The sequence below is a fragment of the Gorilla gorilla genome, chromosome X (assembly GCF_029281585.2).
Source record: "Gorilla gorilla gorilla isolate KB3781 chromosome X, NHGRI_mGorGor1-v2.1_pri, whole genome shotgun sequence".
NCBI lineage: Eukaryota > Metazoa > Chordata > Mammalia > Primates > Hominidae > Gorilla > Gorilla gorilla.
In genome coordinates, this window is record NC_073247.2 from 29447013 (window position 1) to 29472982 (window position 25970).

General features: G+C 42.8%; 2 protein-coding genes and 1 long non-coding RNA gene across 24 annotated transcripts in view; 1 reads left to right on the forward strand and 2 right to left on the reverse strand.

Moving 5' to 3' along the window:
- PHKA2 (phosphorylase kinase regulatory subunit alpha 2) overlaps positions 1-16224 on the reverse strand; it is a 91800-nt gene extending 75576 nt beyond the window's left edge. For 12 of the 15 annotated variants that reach the window (XR_008675653.2, XR_010132471.1, XM_055376695.2 and 9 more), the window contains exon 1: positions 15398-15924. Coding sequence is in view for 13 of the 15 variants with exons in the window: in XM_055376695.2 (XP_055232670.1) it covers positions 15398-15475 (78 nt within the window). In the remaining 2 variants the exon portion in view is untranslated. Of the gene's footprint in view, positions 1-15397 lie in introns of all 15 variants that reach the window. The other 3 variants (XM_055376690.2, XM_019019463.4, XM_019019465.4) reach the window with 2 other exon arrangements.
- LOC129530107 (uncharacterized) overlaps positions 15717-25970 on the forward strand; it is a 72855-nt gene continuing 62601 nt past the window's right edge. Inside the window, exon 1 of the long non-coding RNA XR_008675655.2 lies at positions 15717-16196. This is a non-coding gene — a long non-coding RNA (uncharacterized lncRNA). The remainder of the gene's footprint in view (positions 16197-25970) is intronic.
- ADGRG2 (adhesion G protein-coupled receptor G2) overlaps positions 20939-25970 on the reverse strand; it is a 134097-nt gene continuing 129065 nt past the window's right edge. For all 8 annotated transcript variants that reach the window (XM_055376709.2, XM_055376706.2, XM_055376707.2 and 5 more), the window contains one exon: positions 20939-22572. In XM_055376709.2, coding sequence (XP_055232684.1) covers positions 22388-22572 — 185 coding nt within the window. In that variant the 3' untranslated portion in view covers positions 20939-22387. The remainder of the gene's footprint in view (positions 22573-25970) is intronic.

The following is a 25970-nucleotide window of genomic DNA, read 5'->3' on the forward strand; positions in this document are numbered from 1 at the left end:
CAAGTGGACGGTTTCTTAAACGCCAGTTGAAATGTGGAATCTGAAATCATAACAATGAGCTTTATGTACTCTGACGTTTTAAAATCCATTGGTCTATCTTGTGCTTTGAATGAATCATTTGCCCATGTGTGATTTTATAACATCAAGCATTGGTCATTTGGAATACATCAGTTTAGTGAGTTATGCAGTTAGCCCAAATGTTGACATATTTCATTATCCACATTTGTTAATATCACCACCAATCTCATCAGAAAAGTTTTTTAAGTATCAGGAAGCTTTAAGTCAAGTATTAGGAGCTTTAAGTCAAGCTCACAGTGACTCACAAGCTCATACATGTTTCCCCAAAATGCCGGGCAATGGCTCACGCCTGTAATCCCAGCACTTTGGGAGGCCGAGGTGGGTGGATCACCTGAGGTCAGGAGTTCGAGACCGGTCTGACCAACATGGTAAAACCCTGTCTCTACTAAAAATACAAAAAATTAGCGGGGCGTGGTGGTGCATGCCTGTAATTCCAGCTACTTGGGAGGCTGAGGCAGGAGAATTGCTTGAACCCGGGGGCAGAGGTTGCAGTGAGCCGAGATTGTGCCATTGCACTCCAGCCTGGGCAACAAGAGAGAAACTCTGCATATTAAAAAAAAAAAAAAAGTTTCCCCAAAATCTCATTTCAATTCAAAGTTTAAATTTTATCACTGGCAACAAATATTGTCAGTTGTTTTCCTTGCAGCAATAGGCTCACTTTGCTCATTTTTGAGAAAATGTCTGCCAAATGCCCAAGTCTGAATGACCATAATTTGACAACCTTTCAAGCAAAAATGGTGTCCAAGAAAAAAACCAAACTGCTAGTTCAGCTCACAGCTCAGACAACTGTGCAAATGATTTTCCTAGAAGCAGCCATCGTTCTTCGGTGTGCAGCGGAAGTGCTTTATATGTACTTTTCACGTCAACACACAGAATATTTTAAAGATCAGATAAAGTTTAAACTTGAAAAAAAATTTTTAATGCTCCAAAAAGGACATTCTTAAATGCAATTGGTTTTTTTTTTTTCCTTTTCTTCTTTTTTTGTTTTTTATAGTATGTGACTCCTAGTCTAGTTTGGAGTCCCTGCCTTGATTTGTACTAAAGCACCAGCTTTCTATTATCACTGCAAATGTCAACACAGTGAAAAAAGGCAAATCACATCTTAGGAATGGGATGAAAATAGTTTTGACCTCACAGAGATCCTGAAAGGGTGTCAGGGACCTTCGGGGATCTGGGGATCACCCTCTGTGAACTGTCACTCTACTCCAAAGCCAGAGTGGATTTTTCTTGTCCATGTTTTTAAAATTTTTACAAGAAAAGTATGTGTCCATAAGCAAGATATAACCATATTTCAGGTGTTTTAAAAGTTCTACATACCTAGTAATACTCTATACTTATTGTTCTATAACTTGCTTTTTTTACTCGTCTTTAAATTTTTTAATAGACAAAAATTAGGCTGGATGTGATGGCTCATGCCTCTAACCCCAGCACTTTGGGAGGCTGAGGTGGGAGGATCGCTTGAGTCCAGGAGTTCGAGACCAGACTGGGCAATACAGTGCGACCTCGTTTCCACAAAAAATAAAAAATTAGCCAGGTGTGGAGGCATGTGCCTGTAGTCCCAGCTACTGGGGAGGCTGAGGTGGGAGGATCACTTGAGCCTGGGAGGTTGAGGCTACAAAGAGCCATGATGGTGCCACTGCACTACAGCCTAGGTGACAGTGATACCCTGTCTCATAAAAAACGTATATATTTATCATATACAACATGTTTTGAAATGTGTGCATTGTGGCATGGCTAAATTGAACTAATTAACATATGTACTGCCCTACATACTTATTTTTGTGGTGAGAACACTTAAAATCTACTCTCTTAGCAATTTTCAAGAATGCAATATATTGTTATTAACTACAGTCAACTATAGTCACCATTCAACTTTAAATGTTTGAGGGTTATCCAGTTCGATACATGTAAATCTGGGTTATTCATTTTAATGGCTATATAGTATTCCAGTGTGGCTAGATCTCTTATTTGTCCATTTCCAAACTGAAGAACAGTCAGATTGTTTCTAATTTTCCTCTTTTATAAACAATGCTTCAACAAATGTCCTTGTACATGTTTCCTTGGGCAGTGAGTAAGAGCACATCATTAGTGTCTATATTTAGATATGGGTCTCCTGGGTCATACAGCACGCATTGCTTCAGTTTCACCATCTCAAATTGCTTTCCAAGGTGATTGTACCAATTAACAGTCTGTAGTTTACATCTTGCAGCATAGACCACTACCTAATCACCAATCCGATTTCCTCTTCTTCCTAGGCACTTAGTTATACTATGTTTCCCATCACCCCTTGCAGTTCCACATGGCCCTGTGCTTGAGTTTTAGCTAAAGCAATGTGAATGAAAGTAAAGTACACAACTTCCATGCCTTGCCCATAAAGCCTTCCCATGAATAATGTTTTGTACTTTCCTGGTACACCAGCGGGATGTCTACATCCAGGGTGACCTTGGAAGCTGCACATTGAAGATGGTAAGGCCACTGGTAGCCCAGGTATCTGGGTGAACCCCCCAATGACCTGGACCCACAATGGGCTGTTATATGTGTACAAAATAAACTTCTGTGTTTAGCCCGAAATTTGGGTTTGTCATAGCAGTTAGCCTACCTTAACTAATACATCTTCTCATGAGTGACACATGACACTTACCTCTTCTTCATAACCTTGCCAACACTTAGAATTATGCTTTAAAACTGTTGCCATCTGTCAGTCTGAATTTGTTGTTTAGATTTGCTTTACTTTCTCAGATTGCTAGTGAAGTTGAGCCATCTTTTAGCTCGTTTATTTGCTTTCTCCTCTGCACATTGCTTGTTTACATTGTAGAATACGATACTATTATAGAAATATATAAAATTACTATAAATGATGAAGGGAATCACCTTAAAGAGATACAGTGAAGTAAGTCACCTGGATTTAAAATATTTTTTGGTTATTCTGGTACTATGTTGCATATCTCTTCTCTTTGTAATGAAAAGACAATATTTACAAACCCAGAAGCTAAACAATGATGGTACCTGCTATTTCATCAAATTAAAACAAGCTCTCAACTAAGATGGAAACCTGAATCCAATCAATTATATAAATGGCTGACTCTCTAAGGACTCTCTTAGGATTAAGCTTTTGTATTAGTTATATATTGCTAAATAACAAATAATTCCAGAACTTGGTAACTTAAAACCAATAAACGTCTATTATCTCTCACAGTTTCTGTGGGTCAGCAATTCAGAAGCAGCTTTAACTGGGTGGGTCTAGCTCAAAGCCTCTCATAAAGTTTCAGTCAAGATGTTGGCCAGGGCTGCAGTCATCTGAGAGCTTGACTAGGGCAGAGGATCTGCTTCCAAGACGTGATTCAAAAATCTTTCCCATTCTGTAGCTCATCTTTTAGCCTTGTTTAGATAAACTTCTTGTCATAAGAGGTTTTGCTTTTGCATATAGTTGAATTTACCAATTTATTTTATGATTTATGATTTTTATGATTAGTTTAAGAAATCATTTCCTGTCTCAAGATCATAAAAGTGTACTATTTTAAGTTTTATAGCTTTGCTTTTCATATTTAGGTCTTTATTCCCTCTGGAATTTATTCTTGTGTATGGTCTAAGAGAAAGACAGAATTTCTTTTTATCCATATGGACAGCCAATTGCCCTAACATTTTTTATTGAATAATCTATCCTTTTTGTTCTTGAGGTCTTTCCTCTTTTCCACTGGTCAATTTGTCTGCTGTTGTGCCAATATCACACAATTTTAATGACCTTAGATTTATGTTTTGAAATCTGGTAAGGCATTCCTTCCCCTCTTCTATTTAAAATGTGTCTTGGCTATTCTTGGCCCCTTACTACAGCATGTGAATTTTAGGATCAATTTCCCTGAAAAAGTCTCGTTGGGTTTGGATTGGCAGTCTACCGAATTTATACATTAATTTGGGGAGAATGTATCTTTACAACACTGAATCTTCCCATTCAAGAACATGCTGTGTCTCTCCTCATATTTGTCTTCTTTTATGTCCCTCAATAGAGCTTTATAACTTTCTCCAGGCATGTCTAGCCCTTGCATTATATTCAACAGTTTTTGTTGCTACTGTGAATGCTTTTCTAAGAAATGATAACATTTACGAATTGTTTGTGGCTGCCGTAAAGGGATACCTTGATTACTGCATATAGATCTTATATATGGGAAACTTGCTTGAAAAATGGAAAACTCTAGTTCCAGTCACTTTGGGTTTTCTGTAGCACTTTTTTCCTGCAAATAATAATCTCCATGACTCTTATTTCCTTTTCATATCTGTTACATGGGGGCACAATTACAATGCTGAATAGAGGGGGGTGATAGTGGGGATCCTTGAAGTTCTTGACTTTAAATCTTTCCCCAATACATTACTTACGAGGTTTGTAGATTTATTTTCACATTACCCTTTATCAAGATAATAAAATTCCATTGTATGCCTCATTGTCTAAGAGGTGCTTTTTCTGAGACGGAGTCTCATTCTGTCGCCCAGGCTGGAGTGCAGTAGCATGATCTTGGCTCACTGCAACCTCCACCTCCCAGGTTCAAGCAATTCTCCTGCCTCAGCCTCCCGACTAGCTGGGATTACAGGCGCCCACGACCACATCACATCCTAATTTTTGTATTTTTAGTAGAGACGGGGTTTCACCATGTTGGCCAGGCTGGTCTCAAACTCCTGACCTCAGGTGATCCATCCGCCTCGGCCTCCCAAAGTGCTGGGATTACAGGTGTGAGCCACCGCACCTGGCCTTAAGAGGTGCTTTTAAAATCATTAATGGATACTGGATTTTATTAAATGCTTTTCTATATCTATTGAGATGATCACACTGTTTTTCTTCTCTATTAATGTGGTAAAAATACATTAATAGATTTTATAGTAAATTTCCTTGTATTTGGGGGATAAACCACACCTGATCATGATGTTTTTTATATACATTGCTTGATTCATTTTCTGAATATTTCACTTCATGTATTTAATATCAATATTCATAAGTGACTTTCCTCTGTAAGTTTTATGTTTTAGCATGCCTTGTTTGACTATCATGGGGTATTGGCCAACTGAAAGGAGTTGAGAGCTGTCTCTCTTTATCTTTTATCTGAAACAGTTTAAGATAGGGATTATCTGTTAATCCCTTGCCCCTCTGTCAACAACAATGGAGGCATTGTACTCACTGGGCAAAATGCCAGCTCTGGCTAAATCTGCCTCTGCCAACTCTGAGGGTGCACCCATGCAGCTAAATGTGGCTAGAGAAAAACACACAGCCATGCTGACTGAACTCCCTTAAATTAATGACCCTTAATGCTGTCCAACGATTATCTAGAAATCCCTTGTCCATTCATTCCCTTTTTCTCCTAAAGGACTATTTCGTACCTTCTCTCTCAAACCTCCAATAACTCCTCCCCATCCTCACTCTCAGCTAGTGACCGTGCTTCATATTTCGCTGAGAAGGCAGAAGCAATCAAAAGGGAACATGGTGCTGGTGTGCCCTGCTTCCCTCTTGTTCTGATGGATGTGCTCCTCTCTAAGATCACCTGCAATATATATGCTACAATCCATCTGCTCTCATGCACGCGAAGACTTTGCTCCTTGCATTATCAGTTTTTCCCTGTCTACTAGATCATTTCCACCAGAAACATAATTTCTCATATTTAAAAAAACCCTCCCAACCCCATATCTCCACCCAACCACTGCTCTTATTTACAGCAGAACTCTTCAGAAGAACAATTTAAACTCAGAATCTTCAGTTTCCGTCCTTCCCTTCTCTCTTGAATTCGACTTCCCAATTTTTGTGTCTTATACTCCACATAAACTGTCGGACATGGTCACCAATAACTTCCACATCCCCAAATCTAATGGTCAACTCTTAGTCCTGATGCTACTTGACCTTGTCTCATTATTAGCCTTTTACTCATCTGATTACTTCCTCCTCCTTGAATCACTTTCCGACTTCGATCTTAGTCAGTTTGGGTTGTTTTAACAAAATACCATAGATCGGGGGGCCTAAACAACAGAAATATATTTCTTGCAATTCTGGAGGCTAGGAAATCCGAGATCAGAGTGCCAGCAGGGTCAAGTTCTAGTGACAGCCCTCCTCCTGGCTTGCAGATGGCCACCTTCTTGCTGTGAGCTCACATGGTGGTGGTGGTGAGAACCATCTCTCTTGTGTCTCTTCTTAGAAGGGCATTAATCCCATTCATCAGGACCCTACCCTTATGACCTAATCATCTCCGGAAGGCCCCACCGCCTAATGCCATCACATTGAGATTAGGGCTTCAACATAGGACTTTGGGGGGACACTGACCCTTGGCTGCTTTTCCTGCTACTTCCCTGATGGCTTCTTCTCATCCCCCTTGGCAGTACCTCCCCCTCATAATCTGGATCTCTCCACTTTTGGGGGTCTCCTCTTTGAACCTCATCTCTCTTCTGTCTGTACTTGTTCCTGTGATCTCGTCTCGTCTCAGGGCCTTTTAACTTCCACACGTACACCAATGACTCCCACATTTCTGTCTCTAGCCCAGACCTCTCCCCTAACTTCTAGACTCACATATTCAACTGCCTACTTATCATTTCTACTTGGATACTGATATGATTTGGCTCTGTGTCCCCACCCATATCTCATCTTGAATTGTACTCCCACAATTCCCACATGTTGTGGGAGGGACCTGGTGGGAGGTAATTGAATCATGGGGGCAGGTCTTTCCCATGCTGTTCTCGTGATAGCAAGTAAGTCTCACGAGATCTGATGGTATAAAAAGGGGAGTTTTCCCGCACAAGCACTCCTCTCTTTGCCCGCTGCCATCCACATAAGATGTGACTTGCTCCTCCTTGTCTTCCGTCATGATTGTGAGGCTTCCCCAGCCACATGGAACTGTAAGTCCAATTAAACCTCTCTCTTTTGTAAACTGCCCAGTCTCTGGCATGTCTTTATCAGCAGCATGAAAACGGACTAATACAGATACCTAACAGACACCTTGAACTTAACAAAACTCTATCTTCCACCCTAAACTTGCTTCCCCACAATTTTCTCCATTGCAGTAAATGGTAATTCCATCCTACCAGTTGTTTAAGCCTAAAATCTTGAAGTCATTCTTGACTTTTCTTTTTTCACACACCCAATACTCACTCCACCAGTAAATCCTGTTGTCTCTACCTTCGAAATTTACCCCAAATCTCACCATTCCACACTGTCTCCACTTGAACAACCGTTGTCTGAGTCATCATGCTCCAACTGCAGAAGCTTCCTAACTGGTCATTCATTCTGCTTTGCTCCTTGGTCCCCTACAGTCAATATTCCATGCAGCCAATGAAGTGATTCTTTTCAAACATGATTTGAATGATATCATATCATTCCCCTGCTCAAAACCCTCTCAGGGCTTCCCTTCTCACTCAGAATAAAAGTCAAATTCTTTTTTTTTTTTGAGACAAAGTCTCACTCTGTCGCTCAGGCTGGAGTGTGGTGGCATGATCTCGGCTCACTGCAACCTCCGCCTCCCAGGTTCAAGTGATTCTCATGCCTCAGCCTCCCGAGTAGCTAGGATTACAGGTGCCTGCCACCACACCCGGTCAATTTTTGAATTTTTAGTAGAGACGGGGTTTCACTATGTTGGCCAGGCTAGTCTCAAACTCCTGACCTGAGGTGATCCACCTGCCTCGGCCTCCCAAAGTGCTGGGATTACAGGCGTGAGCCACTGCACCTGACCCAAATTCTTTAACTTCCAAGATACATAAAGAAATCAATCTCTAAATGTTCCTTGGTCCTTCTCTGTAAAAGTATCTTGGACTAGGACTTTTTGGACTCATTCCATTTCTTTAAAGGTTACAGGTCTAATCAGGATTTAATTTTTTCTTAAAACTGGTAACCTTTATCTGGAAAACAGCTCACTCTTAATATAGTAGTCCTTCCTTATCCGTTTTTGCTTTCTGTCATTTAGTTACTGGTGGTCAACTGTGGTCTGAAAATACTACATACAATAAAACATTTTGAGAGAGAGAGAGAGGCCACATTCACATAATTTTTATTACAGTATATTGTTTTAATTGTTCAATTTTATTATTATTGTTCTTAATCTCTTACTTATAAACGTTCTCATAGGTATCTATGTACAGGGAAAAAACACAGTTTATATAGGGTTGCTACTATCTGTGGTTTCAGGCACCCACAGGGTCTGGAATGTATCCCCTGTGAATAAGGGGGACTCCTGTATTATTCATTTGTCCCTCCTCCCTCTCCTGATCCCTCTCACCAACCCTGCCAGAAGTCTGCCTATTTACTAGTCTTTTCAAAAAATCAGCTTTTCACTTTGTCCATCTTTGCTGTCTGTTTTATAGTACATTAATTGCTGCTTGTACCCTTATTTCCTTTCTTCTATTTTCTTGAATACACTCTGTTGTCCTTTTCACAACTGTGAGTTTATTAATTTTTAAATCTTTCTTCTTTTCCAATATATACACGTAAGGATATAAATTTCACTTCAAACCCCACTTTAGCTGTAATCCCATACATTTTTATTTGGAATGCTTTTGCTGTCATTCAGTTCTAACTCTTTCATAACTTTCATTATAATTTCTTTTTTGATCCATGACACATTCAGAAGCAGGCTTGCTAAGTTTCCAAACATATATGACAGGCATTAGCAATTGTTTGTTATTGCTTTCTAATTTTCTTGCATTTTGGCCAAAAAAAAATGTGGCATGCATAAAGTTGATCTTTCAGTATTTTTTGAGATTTCCCTTATATTCTAATCTGTCATCACTTTTTGAAAAAATATCTTGTGAAGCTGAAACAAATAAGTATTTCCTATTGGTTCAGTGCGGAATTCTATGTAAGTGTACTTAATCGAATTTGTTTCTTACGGTGCTCCAATTTTCTACGGCCTAATTATTTCTCTGCTTGATCTAACAGTATCTGAGAGAGGGGGTTTAAAAACTCTCACTAAGATTATGGATTTGTCAACTTCTCCTATAGTTAGGTCAAATTTTGCTTTACATACTTTGAAGCTATGTTGTTAGTATTCTGCAGATTTAAAATTGCTATATTTTTCTTGGTGAATTAGCCCTCTGTCATCTAGCAATACCATTCTGTATCCCTAATATAATTTTTAAAAAATTTCAAAGTCAAAAAAAAAATTTCAAAGTCTACTCGGTCTGATATTCATACATCAACATATTTTTGGTTAGTTTTGTCCAGTATATCTTGTCCCACTACATTACTTTCAACCTCTCAGTATCCTATGTTTTAGGTTTTGTCTCTTACAAATGACATACACCTTTTAAAAAGTTTAAAAAAAAAATTTCTATTACCTGGGCCAGGTGCAGTGGCTCACGCCTGTAATCCCAACACTTTGGGAGGCCGAGGCGGGCAGATCACCTGAGGTAAGGAGTTTGAGACCAGCCTGGCCAACATGGCGAAACCCGTCTGTACTAAAAATACAAAAATTAGCTGGGCATGATGGTGCCTGTAATCCCAGGTACTCGGGAGGCTGAGGCAGGAGAATTGCTTGAACTCGGGAGGCGGAGGCTGCAGTGAGCCAAGATCATGCCACTGCACTCCACCCTGGGTGACAGAGCAAGACTCTGTCTCAAAACAATAATAATAATAATTTCTATTATCTGGTGGATTTCAACATTTATACTCGTTGTGACAGGTGGAGATACTCACCACTATACTAATGAGGAAGACTCTTGTGATTACTAATACTGTATAGTTGGATTTATTTGCATCTTATTTTGTACTTTATATTTACCACACTTTTTTCTTCCTACCCTCCCCAGCAGCCTTTTCCTCCCTTCACTCAGATGATCAGATTTTCTTTATTCTGCAATCGTTTTTAAAGTTATATATTCCAGAGGCCTGGCGCGGTGGCTCACGCCTATAATCCCAGCACTTTGAGAGGCTGAGTAGGGCGGATCATGAGGTCAGGAGATGGAGACCATCCTGGCTAACATGGTGAAACCCCGTATCTACTAAAAATACAAAAAATTAGCCGGGCGTGGTGGCACATGCCTGTAGTCCCAGCTACTCGGGAGGCTGAGGCAGGAGAATCGCTTGAACCTGAGAGGCAGAGGTTGTAGTGAGCCGAGATCGCACCACTGCACTCCAGCCTGGGTGACAGAGCAAGACTCTGTCTCAAAAAAAAAATTAAAATAAAAATAAAGTTATATATGCCACATATATTAATGGTAATGCTTAAACACAAACTCTTATCTTAAAAGCGAGGATAATACCTTCATCCTCCTCCTTAATGGGATAAGGCCCTCAGAATGCTTTCACTCCTGGCCGGGAGCAGTAGCTCACACCTGTAATCCCAGCACTTTGGGAGGCTGAGGCAGGTGGATCACTTGAGGTCAGGAGTTCAAGACCAGCCTGGCATGGTAAAACCCCACCTCTACTTAAAATACAAAAATTAGCCAGGTATGGTGGCACACACCTGTAATCCCAGCTACTCCAGAGGTTGAGGCAGGAGAATCACTGGAACCCAGGAGGTGGAGGCTGCAGTGAGGTGAGATCATGCCACCGCACTCCAACCTGGGCAACAGAGCAAGACTGTCTCAAAAAACAAACAAACAAACAAAAAAAACAAAAAAACACTTTCACTCCAGTCTCTTCCTATTCTTCTGCCATATTATTATTTTCTAATACTTAATTATATATTTTTTAACTCTCTCCCAAATTCCTCTTTATTACTGTTACCATTTGTTCCATACTCCATGTTTTATTTATTCCATTCTTCTCATTTTAAATTCCGTGGCCATTAAATAACAGTATTTACTGTCCCAGTCTCTTAGTTATTTGCTTTATTATACCAAATAATCTGTCGTTACAGTGAACACTGCCTTGACCATTGTTTTTCCTTCTGATCCATATTCTCTTATCACCATTTCATACTTAATACTTTTATTAAGGAGCCTTCAAACAGCTGTTAGTGAAAAAAACGTACAAAGTTCATATTTCTTACCTGAGCCAAAACAATCTAAAAATTTCTTTTAAAGGCAACAAATGTTTAAAGATACTTCCTAGAGTATATATATTTACAAAATCAAACCTGCAAAAGGACCTTTTTGTAACCATAGCTCTTTCATTCTTTGCATTAAAGATTCAAATAATATTTAGCAGCAAGTATATTTGGCAAATGACTAATGGGAAAAGTTCTTCTCTTTCACAGATACAGGAAAAGGAATTAATTAAGATGTTAGCTTAACTAATAATTTAATTTAATAATTAATAATTAATATTAAATAATTTAATTAATTTAATAATTTCAGCCCTTACTGAAATTATGTGAACCAGCTATTACCTCTAACAGAAGAATGATTGTAGGGAAAAGAAAGAGAGATCAGACTGTTACCTGTGTCTATGTAGAAAAGGAAGACATAAGAAACTCCATTTTGATCTGTACCCTGAACAACTGTTTTGCCTTGAGATGCTGTTAATCTGTAACTTTAGCCCCAACCTTGAGCTCACAAAAACATGTGTTGTATGCAATCAAGGTTTAAGGGATCTAGGGCTGTGCAGGATGTGCCTTGTTAACAAAATGTTTACAGGCAGTATGCTTGGTAAAAGTCATCGCCATTCTCCATTCTCGATAAACCAGGGGCACAATGCACTGCGGAAAGCCGCAGGGACCTCTGCCCAGGAGAGCCGGGTATTGTCCAAGGTTTCTCCCCACTGAGATAGCCTGAGATATGGCCTCATGGGACGGGAAAGACCTGACAGTCCTCCAGCCCAACACCCGTGAAGGGTCTGTGCTGAGGAAGATTAGTAAAAGAGGAAGGCCTCTGTCTCCTGCCTGCCCCTGGGAACTGAATGTCTCTGTATAAAACCCGATTGTACATTTGTTCTATTCTGAGATAGGAGAAAAACCACCCTGTGGCAGGAGGCGAGATATGCTGGCAGCAACGCTGCTCTGTTACTCTTTACTCCACTGAGATGTTTGGGTGGAGAAAAGCATAAATCTAGCCTACGTGCACATTCAAGCATAGTACCTTCCCTTGAACTTATTTGTGACACAGATTTCTTTGCTCACATGTTTTCTTGCTGACCTTCTCCCCACTATCGCCCTGTTCTCCTGCCGCATTCCCCTTGCTGAGATAGTGAAAATAGTAATCAATAAATACTGAGAGAACTCAGAGACCGGTGCCGGTGCAGGTCCTCTGTATGCTGAGCGCCGGTCTCCTGGGCCCACTGTTCTTTCTCTATACTTTGTCTCTGAGTCTTATTTCTTTTCTCAGTCTCTCGTCCCACTCGACGAGAAATACCCACAGGTGTGGAGGGGCAGGCCACCCCTTCAAATGGTGATTAGCTTGGCATATTTAACGCAAAATGATTTCTAACAAATGAAACCAATGTAAATTGATCTCAATTTAAAAAGCATATCAGAAACAGAGTTTAGAACTTGTTACCAGCTGACACTAAAAAAAATGCCTCCTAAACATCTGCACATATCTACAGCAGGTGGGGAGATACAGCATACACTTTAGAAACCGTTCGTGCAGCTCATTCTTTTTTTTAAAATTGTGGTAAAATATACATAACATAAAAGTGCTCATTCGTTTTTCTAGAGTAGTTAGGGGACCTGCCTAAGATTACTCAGAGAAGGTGATGAGGCCTTGAATGGGTTAGGGCTCTACAACTGTGAACACTAGTTGTGGGGGTGAATGGGTGCAATTCTGCACTTGTGGGTGCATGGCATTTCCCGGCAGAACTGTGCTGGGAGTATCCTGGTTAGCCAGAAGAGCTTGACGACACAGGAAGGGAAAAAGAGGGCAAACACGAGGGCTACTCACCAACTACCCCCAAAATAAATACAACTAAAGGCTCACACAACTTTTTTTTAATCATTAAAATGTTGGGGAGGAAAGCCCAATCTCACAGATTTGCTTTAATGAGAAGACAATTCTTTTGCTTCTGAGGGAAGGCAAGCCTGGATAGCTGGGTTATTAGGATGACTCAGGTCCTGCTGGAAGTCTTTTACCAACAAGGACTTAAGGGTACCTTTCATGCCTTTGGCCACTGCTTGATGCAAAGGAAGGAAACTGATGAGGTCTCTGTACTTAGGATCTCTTGGCATCAATGGGGAGACATATTTATGCTCAAGGAATGCGGAGCTGTAGCAGGACCTTCAGGAAAGGGCGCACCATGAGCCAGAGTACTCCTGTAAGGACCACGAGGCCTGGGCACAAACGTGTGGCCTCTATCAAAATCATAACACCACCAAGAGCACCCATTATTTACTGTTGCCCAGTAGGTGCCAGACAAGATAGTAGGCACTAATTTTTTCCTTAGAAACACTCAGTGGAAGCAAGTGTTATTATCCTCACTTTACAGATGAGGGCATGGACTCAGAAGGGATCAAGAAAGGTCACACATGTCATTCAAGGCAGAGCAGGGGATTCAAACCCAGGTCTGACAAAAGAACCAAGCTTCATCAGCTCTCCTTAAAGCCCTCTCCATCACAGTCATGAAGGGAAAGGTTTTTCAACTTGGATTTTAAAACACTTTATAGATGTAATTAGAATATATTCCAAGGAAGAAGGGGAAAAATAACCTTGATTTGCCTGCCTACTTCTTCTGCTCTCAACTTGAACATCATCTCTTCCAGGACTCCTCTACTGCTCCCACAAACTGGGCGAGGGGTCCTTCCTCAAAGCTCTCAAAATAAAGACCATCATCCTTCATGTGCAATCTCAAAAGTCAGTAAGCTCTGAAAATTTAAAGTGTTTTTGTAAGTTTGCAGCAAGCTCTTTTGGTGGCAAAAGATGAGCCGAACTAATATGAAACTCTTTTCAGCCTTTACTGAAATTATGTGAATATTCATATTCTGATGTGGAAGTAATAACCTGTTTGATGAAGGGGTGCTGCTCAGATCTGGCTGCAGTTATTATGGTATATATAGTACGTTGTACGCATATTACCTTTCTAAAAGCCAAACATTTCTGATGGGCAAACCACAACTGGTCCAAAGGGTTTCAGATAATGGACTCTGAGGCCAGGTGCAGTGGCTCATGCCTGTAATCCCAGCACTTTTGGGAGGCCGTGGTGAGAGGATGACTTGAAGTCAGGAGGTCGAGACCAGCCTGGCCAAGAGGTCAGGAGGTCGAGACCAGCCTGGCCAACGCAGTGAAATCCCGTCACTACTAAAAATGCAAAAATTAGCTGGGTGTGGTGGCGCACGCCTGTAGTCCCAGCTACTCGGGAGGCTGAGGCAGGATAATCGCTTGAACCCGAGAGGCAGAGGTTTCAGTGAGCCGAGATCACGCCACTGCACTCCAGCCTAGGAGACAGAGTGAGACCCTGTCTCAAAAACAAACAAACAACAAACAACAACAAAGAAAACAGATTAAGGGACTTTGGACCTATACCCTATGCATAAATGTTACTGCACTACGATCATTTATTCTTGTAACCCCAGCACTTTGTAGAGTGCTTTGCATATAACAGATACACCACAAATATTTCCTAAGTGAGGAAACAAGGCTAAGAAATTAGTTAAGAAGGGAAAATGGTCAGTGCCTTGGAAATGACCATGGCTCCCAACTTGCAGGTCAGGCCTCTAACCCCTGAATGCCACTCCCTTCGTTGACTTTGAAGGCCCTATAAATAGTTGCTGTTGATTGAGGGCAAGAAACATAGCTGCTGTCTTCACTAGGAATAAAAATAGTTCAGTGGTCTTACATTGATGGACCCACATATAATTTTAGCCCAGGAATACAAAGCATAGCAGGCAAATTCATACCTCGGACCACATGAGCAGTGTCATAGGACCCTGTGAGCTTGGGAGCCTTTGGGTCTGACCTGCTACATGCAGTGACCTTTCTAGCCTCACAATTTTCTTATCTGTAAAATAGCAACCAAAGTAGCCCCTAAGGGCTTCCCAGGTGGGTCTCTACCAAGACAGCTCATGGGAGGGACAGTAGCTGTCGCCCCACACTGCAGAGTCCTGCGTAAACTTCAGGAGCTTCTTCACTCCTGTCTACTGTTCTCATTCAGTGTAGTCTGTCCAACCCCCCCACACCTCTTCTCGTCCAAAAAAAGCAGAGTCAATGCAAAAAGAGGCAGTTTGGACCCGGGCACGGAGGCGGCTCATTCTCATCCTGAACAATGGCCAAAGAATTCTGTGAAAAGTAGCCGTAGCAACAGTTAGGTCCCCTGAATCTTAAGGAGCACGGGGTGGCAATGGGGTGGTAATCACTGGCTAGCAAGGACTAGATTCAAATAGCAAACTCTTAATTGCAAGGTCTCAGGTCACAAGAGGGCCAGACCTAGGAAGGAGAATGAGTTACTCGAGAGGGTAGTTCCACGCGTTCCCTGGGGGCGGTCCCTCCTTACCTGGTAACACAGGATGGTTTGCTGCACCAGCCGCGCGTACCCGTCCAAGCGGACCCCGGAATTGCTCCTGCTCCGCATCTCCCCGAGGCTCCCGGGCCGCAGCGCCCGATCTGCCGCGTGGGCGCGGGACGTCGGGGCTGTGGCCTCCAAGCAGGTCTGGTTCCCGGACACTCACAGCCTTAGTCGGTTCTTGGGATGGGACCGGGCCGGAGGAGGTCGAGACTTTTCTAAACGCTAGCCCCAAAGTCCGGTTGGAAAGCAAGCCAACCAGAGCTCCGCGCGGCGGGGAGGCGCGGGGGCGGGGACGGGGGCTGGAGCGACGAAGGTCCCGCCTCGGCCAGGCCTGCTGGGCTCCCGACGCTCGCGGGAGCAGCGGGAAACCGGGTTCCGGGAGTGGGGCGAGGACGCCCCTGCCAAGCCCCTTTTACGTCCCGGCGGTCGCGAGGAGGTCCCCCGGGCGCGAAGAAGACGCCAGCCCAGCCCAGCCGCCGGAGAGCCCGCCCAGGCCGCGCTCAGCCCCGCCCCTGGCTCTGCCCCCGCCGCGGAGCGGAACCCTCCAAGTCGCGGCCTGAGGGGGAAGGAAAAGGGGGCGGCCCGGGAGAGCCGCTGCGAAATCAGCAACGGGCGGGAACCAGGTTGCCTCCCTGAGTCCCTTCTCTCCCCGGCCGGCTGCCAACCACAGCCAAGGCCAGAGAAACAGGCCCTTCTGCCGCGGCCACCTGGGCGCCTTGGACCCGCCCTCCGGACCCGTCCCCGCCCCTGCCGCGGAGTGGAACCTTTGGAACCCTGAGGGGCACAGGTAAGGGGGCGGCCCCGCCCCGCGCCCTGAAACGACCTCACGGCCCCGCCCACATCCCCGCCCCTGGCCCCGCCTCCGCCGCAGAGCGGAACCCTCAGAGTCGCGGCTTCGGGGGGGATGAAAAAGGAGGCGGCCCGTGGGAGTCTAGGGGAACCCGGCTTCGGGCGGCGGACGAGTTGGTTTCCCTGCGTGGTAGTGTGGAGCCCCCCGAGACGGGTGCCAGTCCCACCCGAGGCCGGAGAAAGAGGGCCGCCTACCGCGGCCGCCTGGGCACCCCTCTGAGGGTCAAGATTGTAGTCCCGCCTCTGGCCCAGTCTCCGCCGCCTAGCGGAACTGGAGTAGCGGGACCCAGCCCGGAAGAAAAAGGGGGAAGGCCCGGAGAGGTGCCCCAGCGACACCTCTGGCGCCTGTGACCCCGCCCCTAGCCACTTGGGCGCCGCTTCCTCGGGCAGGTTCGCAGTTCATCTCCCACGGGTCTACAGCTTGAAACTTGGCATTCATTATAATGTTTCGTGGCTGCTGATAACCTACAGTTCACAATCTTCGGCCTGGTATTCATTGTCCACCAAAATCTGGCCCACATAGGAATTCACTGGACAGCTAGACTAATGTAATCAATTTCCGCAAGCTCTTTTCCAGTCTCCATGCATTTACTCTGTGCTTGACCCCTTCGGCCCTTCTTCCTCCTCCTTGACTAACTGAAGCCTATCTTTCCCTTAACGGCCAGCTCAGCTCCTCTATTAGCCTTCCCCATTTTCTGAATTTCTGTAGCCATTGGTTTAGTAAGAGCTTAGGACTTAGAGTCAGTTCATTTTGAGTTCAAATGTCAGTTCTGTCATTTACAAGTCGTATGACCTTTGGCATCCCGTTTTACATGTTTGAACTTAAGTGTTCTCATCTGTAAAATGGAGATAATCATAGCACCTACCTCACAGGATGACTTAAGATCAAGAGGATGAATATAAAGCATTTAGCACAAGCCTGGCTAGTAGAAAAATACTTAATAAATCATAGCTAATTTCGTTGTCACTTGGCCACAATGTATTGCCTCCTGTTGTTATTTATGTTTTCATGTGTGGATGAGGCATATTTTCCTAATTGGAATGTACGTTATTCATTGAAACAGTCTTTTGGTTTCTCCTACTATGCCTGCTACAGTGTTGAGCATATAGTTGGCGCTCAATTAATGTTGCTCGCATGAGTAAATGAAATCAGTCCTGCTTAGCTGCGTTCCCTTATGTTTGGTCCTTAACCAAGTTTATATTAGATGTTCCAGAACATAAATCTATGGCTTTACTCTGTCACTCAACTAAAGCACCAAACCCCACATCAGCTCACATATTACTTCATATAATACTTTGTTTTCTTAATATTGGCGTTTGAATTATGCAGTGATCCATGTGATGTGCCTCCATGAAGAATTTGCTGTGGTCTAGGGGTGAATAAAACTAGACATTGTTATCATCACTAAATGTTTTGGAATCTGAATATGTACTCTTGCTAGAATTTTCATGTATTCATCTCCATCTAAAAGCTGGGATCATTGCTTCTTTTCATTGTGGCTTTTGTTTCCATTGGGTCCTTCTTTAGGAGTTGATTTTGCAGCCATATGGGAAATAACTGATGATCTTTGCTCCTTATCTGGCATTTCCACCTAGTATAGAAACATTTTCAGTTTCCTGACTTCATTCTTCGCTAATTCTGCTATGCACACTTGCACCCCTTTTGGTGTATAGGCAATCTACATGCTTCGGCTTTGGTCTATGCGATTGCATAGCAATATATAAGCTATGTTCTTCAATAAGCTCAAAATTCTGGGATAAAACCAAGAAGGAAGGCTACTCCGTTTTAGCTTTTAAATTTCAAAGCAAATTTTAGTGATTCATTTTGGACCAGAAAGCTGTGCTATATGATAAATCAGTCTCACATTTTAATATCCTCATATCCCTGAGGTGCAAAACCTCCATATCTTGGTCCCCATATCCATGAAGCCATTCTCTGGTTATCACCAATAGAAACTTGTCTCCAAGTCATTTCTCAAATATTTGTCAAGAATCAGATATAGTATAATGATAGGGAATGTTATTGTTTCTGAAGCTGATTCATGATCTCCATAAAAATGAAGACCCAGAACTGGACCCTGGGGTAGCACCATGTATGATTTTTCTGACCCCAGCCAGAGGATCTGCCATCATCCTGCCACAGAGACTTCAGCCCAGGTAGTTTCCAGAGAGCCCCATGTTAACATCCAAGGTGGAAACCAATAAATGTTTCTCTTGTAGGGTTCAGGTCTTTGGCTCTAAAGAAAATCACTCCATCTTTGACCCAGAAGGTCAATTCTGAATGAATTTGCTGAAAATGACCAATTCACCAAATTTAGTTATTTCTATGATAATTTAGTTGACTGGAAATCATTTTTTCGTTACATTTTAAAGAATGTTGAATTTGTCTCTGCTCCAGCTTCCTGTAGCTCGTTTGAGACTAAGAGATAAAGAGAGGAAACACCAGGGAACATAAGATTTCTTCACAGTGAGGAATATATTTATTAAATATATTTAAAAGAATATATTCTAAAAGAACATATATTCCATTTTTGCCTGCTCCGACTTCTTGATGCTGTACCTGGAGACTAACATGAAAAGAAAGCAGTATATACTGGCCAGGCGCGGTGGCTCACACCTGTAATCCCAGCACTTTGGAAGGCTGAGGCTGGTGGATCACTTGAGGTCAGGAGTTCAAGACCAGCCTGGCCAATATGGTGAAACCCTATCTCTACAAAAAATACAAAAATTAGCCGGGCATGGTGGCAGGTGCCTGTAATCTCAGCTACTCGAGAGTCTGAGGCAGGAGAATTGCTTGAACCCAGGAAGTGGAGGGTGCAGTGAGCCAAGATTGCACCATTGCACTCCAGCCTGGGTGACAGAGAGAGACTCTGTCTCAAAAAAAAAAAAAAAAAAAGTATACACTGATAAGAATTCTTCAAATTGAAGATTATGTTCTTATGTCTACCCAGTCTTTCCTTTTTCCTTTCCTTCGGACTCCAACTAGAACAGCAAGGAGCAGAGACAGAGACAAACTAGTCCTTAAAATGCTGTTATGGAGACAAAATGACACCAAACAAGTCCACTCTGTGAATTGGTTATGCAGTAAATTAGATCTTTGTCTAAATGGCCTTTGACAAACCGACCGACTCCTAGCTGACCTCGTTAGACATACCCAGTATCCCAAGTGAAGCTGTTTCATCGTTTTTTGTTTGTTTGTTTTAAAGACACGAGGTCTTTCTGTGTTGCCCAGGATGGACTCCAATTTCCTGGCACAAGCGATCCTCCTGCCTCCGCCTCCCAAGTAGCTGGGACTACAGGTGCTTGCCTGGCTTGCTTCACCATTTTCAGTAAGAACGATCATGATGCTGCTCACTGAAGTCAGCAGACTTCCTTTGTGGGGTTAATGACTGCAGTGTGTTTTGAGGAAAAACAAAACAAAACAAAAAAAACTACTCCAATATTTTGAGGAAATACTTCTTTAAATACTGGCCTCTGCCCTGACACTCCTTGCCTCCTAATATTGGCACCACCTCTGTTGCCTTACAATAGAGTCTCAGATCATGGGATCAATCTTAGACCCAAAGGAGGATGCTTCTCAGAAACACTCTCTGTCCTGCCGTACGTCTGTCTAAAGTAAGAAAAATAGATGAGAGAATTCTGCTTAAGGACCACAGCACAGACACAGTAGGAAAAATAAGGGGGTGGGACCTAAAGGATACTGGACATTGTGCATCCTTTTATGTATATTTGGTTATATAATCTGTTTTGGGGGATTGATTTCTGAGGTCTCACCCCTCTCCCAATCTAGAGGATCTCACATCTTCCTTTGAATTTAGTACTCGGCATCTTTGTGGGAGCTGAGGACCTTGAAGAAGAGATTGCTCAGAGACCTCTTACAAGGGTGAGGCCAGCTTCCCGTATTTGGGGATCCCACATGCTAACCAGCAATGCAGAAATCCCAAATCCTGTTCTCACTTTTCAGTAGTCCTACCTGTTTGACACTGAGGAAGCAGATACTTGGATCAGATCTGAATTGGGTCTTGTACATTGCCTACAGGCCAAAGGCAATGTGTTGAAGAGATAATCTTGAAAGAGTAATGGGAAAGGAGACCTCAGAAACTGATCTCGTGAGGCAGAACAACCCTTGCTCTAATTTCATAGTCACAGGGTACCTGCTGATTTCCAAAAGATGTTACTGTTTGTCTTCTTAAGAGATGGTGTCTCGCTCTGTCACCTAAGCTGGAGTGCAATGGCACAATCGTGGTTCACTGCAGCCCCAAACTTCCAGGCTCAAGCAGTCCTCCATCCTCAGCCTCCTAAGTAGCTAGGAGTACAGGCACACAACACTATGACTAACTAATTTTTAATTTTTTATAGAGACAGGGGTCTCCCTGTGCTGCCCAGGCTGGTCTCGAACTCCTGCACTCAAGCAATCCACCTGCCTCAGCCTCCCAAAGTGCTGGGATTACAGGTGTGAGCCACCATGCCCAGCCAATTGTGTTTGTCTTAATCAGCATGTCCTACCACTTCCATGCCAGGCCACCAGGGAAAGAGACTTCAGATGTTTTTTCTTTGTGAAAATTACCAAACTTAAAGATCTTAACTGCAAATTTATTTCATTGATTTTAACATTTTTGATTTTAACACATAAATACAAGAAAATTAAATAAATCAGAGAAGAAATATTGCAAAGACAAGTCAGCACTCACAGAAATGTGTATTATTACTGTGGTTAGTCTGAGATCCAACATTCACTTGAAATATATGCAAGAGAACCTTAGTGAAAGACTTAACTAAAAGGGGTTTGAAATGTTCCTAATAAGGATGTACTTGAGGCACTGCTCAAGCAGATGTAGGTAGGAAGCAAGATAGACCCTGTATATAACTAGGAGCAATCAAGGCTCGATACATGTAGCAACAATAGCAGTGTAGGACAGTTCCCTGTTCCCAATAGCTACTCCCCTTGTCACTATGCATTCTTCAAGACACATTTAAAAAACAATTATAGCTCTGGCTGGGCCAGAGTGTACCAGTCATAACAATCAACAATGTACCATGCAGTTGCCTTTTAAAGAACAGCAATATGATTTTTTTCCATATATATGTACCTTTTTAAGAGAAGGAATCCTAGTCTACTCTCCTGTTCCTAAAGGCTCTGGGGATTTGAGAAGCGGCAGTGTATGTGCCTCATCTACGTTCACAATTTTCCTGACACATGGTCTGGATGACAGTTCATCCCTCTCTGTGGCCAAGGTATAAAGCTAAACATCTTGGTGCAGATTCTATAATCTGACTACTGGGGATGCGGTCAGGGGATGGGTATTCGTATTGGATGCTGTGTTTGGCTGTACAGGTCGTGCACCCAAGAGGGTGAGTGGGGCTAAAATATGGTCTCTCCACTCTGTTTGTCAAACCATGAGCCCATAGGGCTGTGTCTGCCCAGTGGGGGCATCTTTTCCTAACTTGCTCAAAGGCACTGTATGAGCTAACTGTGGCACTGTCTGCTTACATTTTCCCAGTCTGGCTTGGATCATTATTTCTTGATTTCACTGAGGTTTCTGTATTTCACATCCTATATCATCTCCAAAAGGAGCTTTAGAATTCGCGGAACGAGCGAGGATTTTCTGAATTATCACGTGAGACAAAACAACCATGATTCTACAAAGGAATACATTTACACAGTAGAAAATAAATACAAAAAAATGTAGAAGTAAGATTTTTGACACATGGGTCACTAGAATTTAGCTTATATACAACAAAGGCATGCACAACTAAACTCACCAACAGGCTGAAGTCAACAATTGCTTTATATGATGTTATCAAAGATAACTTAGCCTCTTTAAAAGGTAGCTAAAAGTTCACTACCTTTTTTTGTTTTCTTTATAGGAGTCATTCTTAGTGTATTGTTTAAAACCAACCTTCTTATAAAATGAAAGATAAGAAACCAAATCAGAAATGTCTAAAAACCATGGTGTAATGTCTTGGTTTCTTCTTGTAATAATAATCATTGCCCTTAATTAGCTTATGCTTCTCCAGATGTTGCCGAGAATAAAATGAGTTGATTTTCATACATCTCACATTGTGTAAAAGGTAAAATTGGACACTTCACACTGTCAAGCATCATGCTTTGATTTTAGAAGAAAGGAATCACATTTGCTCAATAAAGTGTAAGCTTCCCCGCTTTGAAGTCCTTCTGAGAGCCATACGGCCTTTCCCATTGCAGGAATCTTCCTTCTCGTTAAACATGTGCTGTTTTCCAGTGAAATCGTGAAGGCACACATCTCCATTCTGAACACTAAAAGAAACCCCATTCCTCTCTGTAGAAGCATTTCCTGTATAAGGAAACACAAAGCGGGTGGCATGAAGTATCCACAGAAAGCATTAAAAAGCAAACAAACTTAGACATTGCTTTATTCTTAAAGATGTATTTGTAAAATATGTTTTTAAAAACATTTGTGATATATGTTCATATTTTATTTATTTTTCATTACTTCCCTAAGGCCACTCAAAGTAAGCATACCAAAGTGGAGATTGCTTCAGAAACCAGTTCTGTATGGCAGCTTTTTTTTGTTTGTTTTTTAATGAAACAGTCAAAATCTGAAGCAAGGTAATATATTAATAAAAGGCCCACTTCCTAACTCTGGTTGGATATGTTTTGACTTCAAGTAGCAGCATATGTATAATATAAGCTAAGGTAATACTTTGGTCTCCCAAAAGGTTAATGTTAACAGAGATCCCCATATGTACCCTTAGGAAGTTCTTGGTTCCCTAGGTTCCTATAAAATGAAACTTTGTACCAGAGAAACCAGAGCAACCAGCTACAACAGTCATGGCAAGAAGAAATCATCTCTCTTGTAGATTAAACCAGCTCCTCTGACTAAATCAGGACAGGACAAATTCCCAAGAGGAAACTACCAATTCCAACTTCAGAGTCCAGGCCAGGGAGCAGCTGGGCACTCAAGGGTAACTGTTGGTTTGGACGTGGGCCTTCCCCACCCCAAGCAGGCCCTGAGTTATAGGGGAGCACAGGTGCTGGCCTCCTCTAGTTACTTGGCACCATCCTTCTGATCATTAGACCATTGGGAGACTATACAGAAAGCTGAATAATAAGCCCATTTGTTAGTTCATGACATGATTATGATAACAATGATCATAACAGTACTGGGACACTTTATTATCTCATTTAGAACCCTGCAGGGTGGGTACTACTGTTATCCCCATTTTGCAGATGAGGAAACGAAGGTTTCAGAAATTAAGTGCTCTCCCCAAGGTCACACAGCTCAGAAGTAATGGAGTTGACGTGTGATGTTGCTTCCAAACTGTGATCCTTGTGGTCCTGGGTACCAAATGAGATGGCTGCTGGTACCCCACCCTCTAAGGCAGCTCAGAACTGAACTGTGTAATATTCATGCAAACTAGGTGATGAATATGGTTAACGCAGCTCCATCTGTGACACAGATCAAATGGGGCATGTGACTGTCTGAGGCAGCTGTTTGGATTTAGGCATTTCGGCTTGAGGACATTTTGGTGCAAGAACAATTTGGTCTGGCACAATAAATCATTAAACTTCTAGCTTTTTTGTTGTTGTTGAGACGGAGTCTCGTTCTGTCGCCCATGCTGGAGTGCAGTGGTGCGATCTCGGCTCACTGCAACTTCTGTCTCCTGGGTTCAAGTGATTCTCCTGCCTCAGCTTCCTGAGTAGCTGGGACTACAGGTGTGTGCCACCACGTCTGGTTGGTTTTCACATTTTTTATTAGAGATGGAGTTTTTCCATGTTGGCCAGGCTGGTCTTGAACTCCTGACCTCAGGTGATCCTCCCACCTTAGCCTCCCAAACTGCTGGGATTACAGGCGTGAGCCACTGCGCCCAGCCCTAGCTTTCTTTTTTGAAATTGCCAATTCCATTCCTCATCTATTCCAGATGCTGGGGCGAGGACTGAGGAGTCAGGAATGGTTATCTGACATGCATATTATGTGATATTAAACACTGAGCCATTTTGGCAGCCTTAAAATGTACCCCCATCCTCACCGTCAAGCATCAAAAGTAGCTGTGTCAAATCAGCTGTGTTAAACAACTGTGGTAAAATGTGCTGTTTCCATGAAATCTGATTTCCCAAAGGATGACAACATGTTGATAGAGCTAGGCAGGTGAGGCTTCATCTCTGAGCTCTTTCGAGAATATGGACAAATCTGGTTTATGGATTCAGAGCCCCAGATGACCCAGCTCGCTCCTTTGATGTCTCTCCTTTCAATTTGCTTTCTCACACTAACGTACTAACCAGCTGTGCTCCCCACTGCCTCGCCTCTGTTTACCTACATTGAATCATTCCTGATAGAGCTATTTGGTGTAGAGCCCAGAGCTTGCTTTCTGGTATCGACAGTAAAGAGCTAAGGCTATACAGCAGTTATTTCTCATCTTTTACAGCAGTGATTCTCAACTGGGGGCAATCTTGCTCCCTTCTTCTCCCCGCTCCCCTGGGACAGTTGGCAGTGTCTGGGGACATTTTGGGTTGTCATAACTGGGGGCAGGGTGCTACTGGCTCTAGTTGATAGAGTCCAGGGATCCTGCTAAATGTCCTGCAATTCCACAAAAAAGAATTATCCAGCCCCAAAATATCAGTTGTGCTTGAAGTTGAGAAACCTTGATTTTGAGGCATCCTATGGTATTTTAAAAGCCTAGACAGGCTGGGCACAGTGGCTCACACCTGTAATCCCAGCACTTTGGGAGGCTGAGGCGGGAGGATCACTTGAGCCCAGGAGTTTGAGACCAACCTGGACAACACAGCAAGACTGCATCTTAAAAAAACAAACAAAAAAATTAGCCAGGCATGGTGGCATGCTCCTATAGTCCCAGCTACTCGGGTGGCTGAGGTAGGAGGATCACTTGAGCCTGGGAGGTCGAGGCTGCAGTGAACCGTGATCATACCACTGAACTCCAGCCTGGGCAATAGGAGACCTTGTCATAAAAAAAAAAAAAAAAAAGTCTAGACACACCAGCAGGACTGCCCATCTTCAGGAAATTGGAAAACTGGTAGATGTATGAACCTTCTCACAAATTTATTTGAATTAGTCATGAAAAGAACTAACATCCTAAGACAATGAATACAGGCAAATTCTCCATGGAAGGAGAAACTATACCAGCAGAGCTTATGTTTTTATAAGAATGCAAAAGATATATTAAGAAGCAAGAGAAGGTAAAAATAGATAAGGTAAGCTTTTATGAGTAATGAACAGCCTGGTCTTATGAAAGAAAGAAAATGTAACAGAAGTTTTAGCTAGAAATGTCAGAATTAATGAGTAAAGGAGGCACGGCAGCAATAATCTGTTCAGATACTGGTCACAAGTCATCTTCCAGTATTTTGACATATTCATGGGGATTTGGGTGCTGTCACAAGACAGCCACATTGTGGGAAAGAATGAACAAACATGAAAAGCAAAAAATAGGAAGGTTTAAAAGTGTTGGCTGGGCGCGGTGGCTCACACCTGTAATCCCAGCACTTTGGGAGGCCAAGGTGGGCAAATCACTTGTGGTCAGGAGTTCGAGACTAGCCTGGCCAACATGGTGAAACCTGTCTCTACTAAAAATACAAAAATTAGCTGGGCATGGTGGCGGTCACCTGTAGGTCGCCTGTAATTCCAGCTACTCGGGAGGCTGAGGCAGAATTGCTGGAACCCAGGAGGTGGAGGTTGCAGTGAGCTGAGATTGCACAGCCTGGGCAACAAGAATGAGA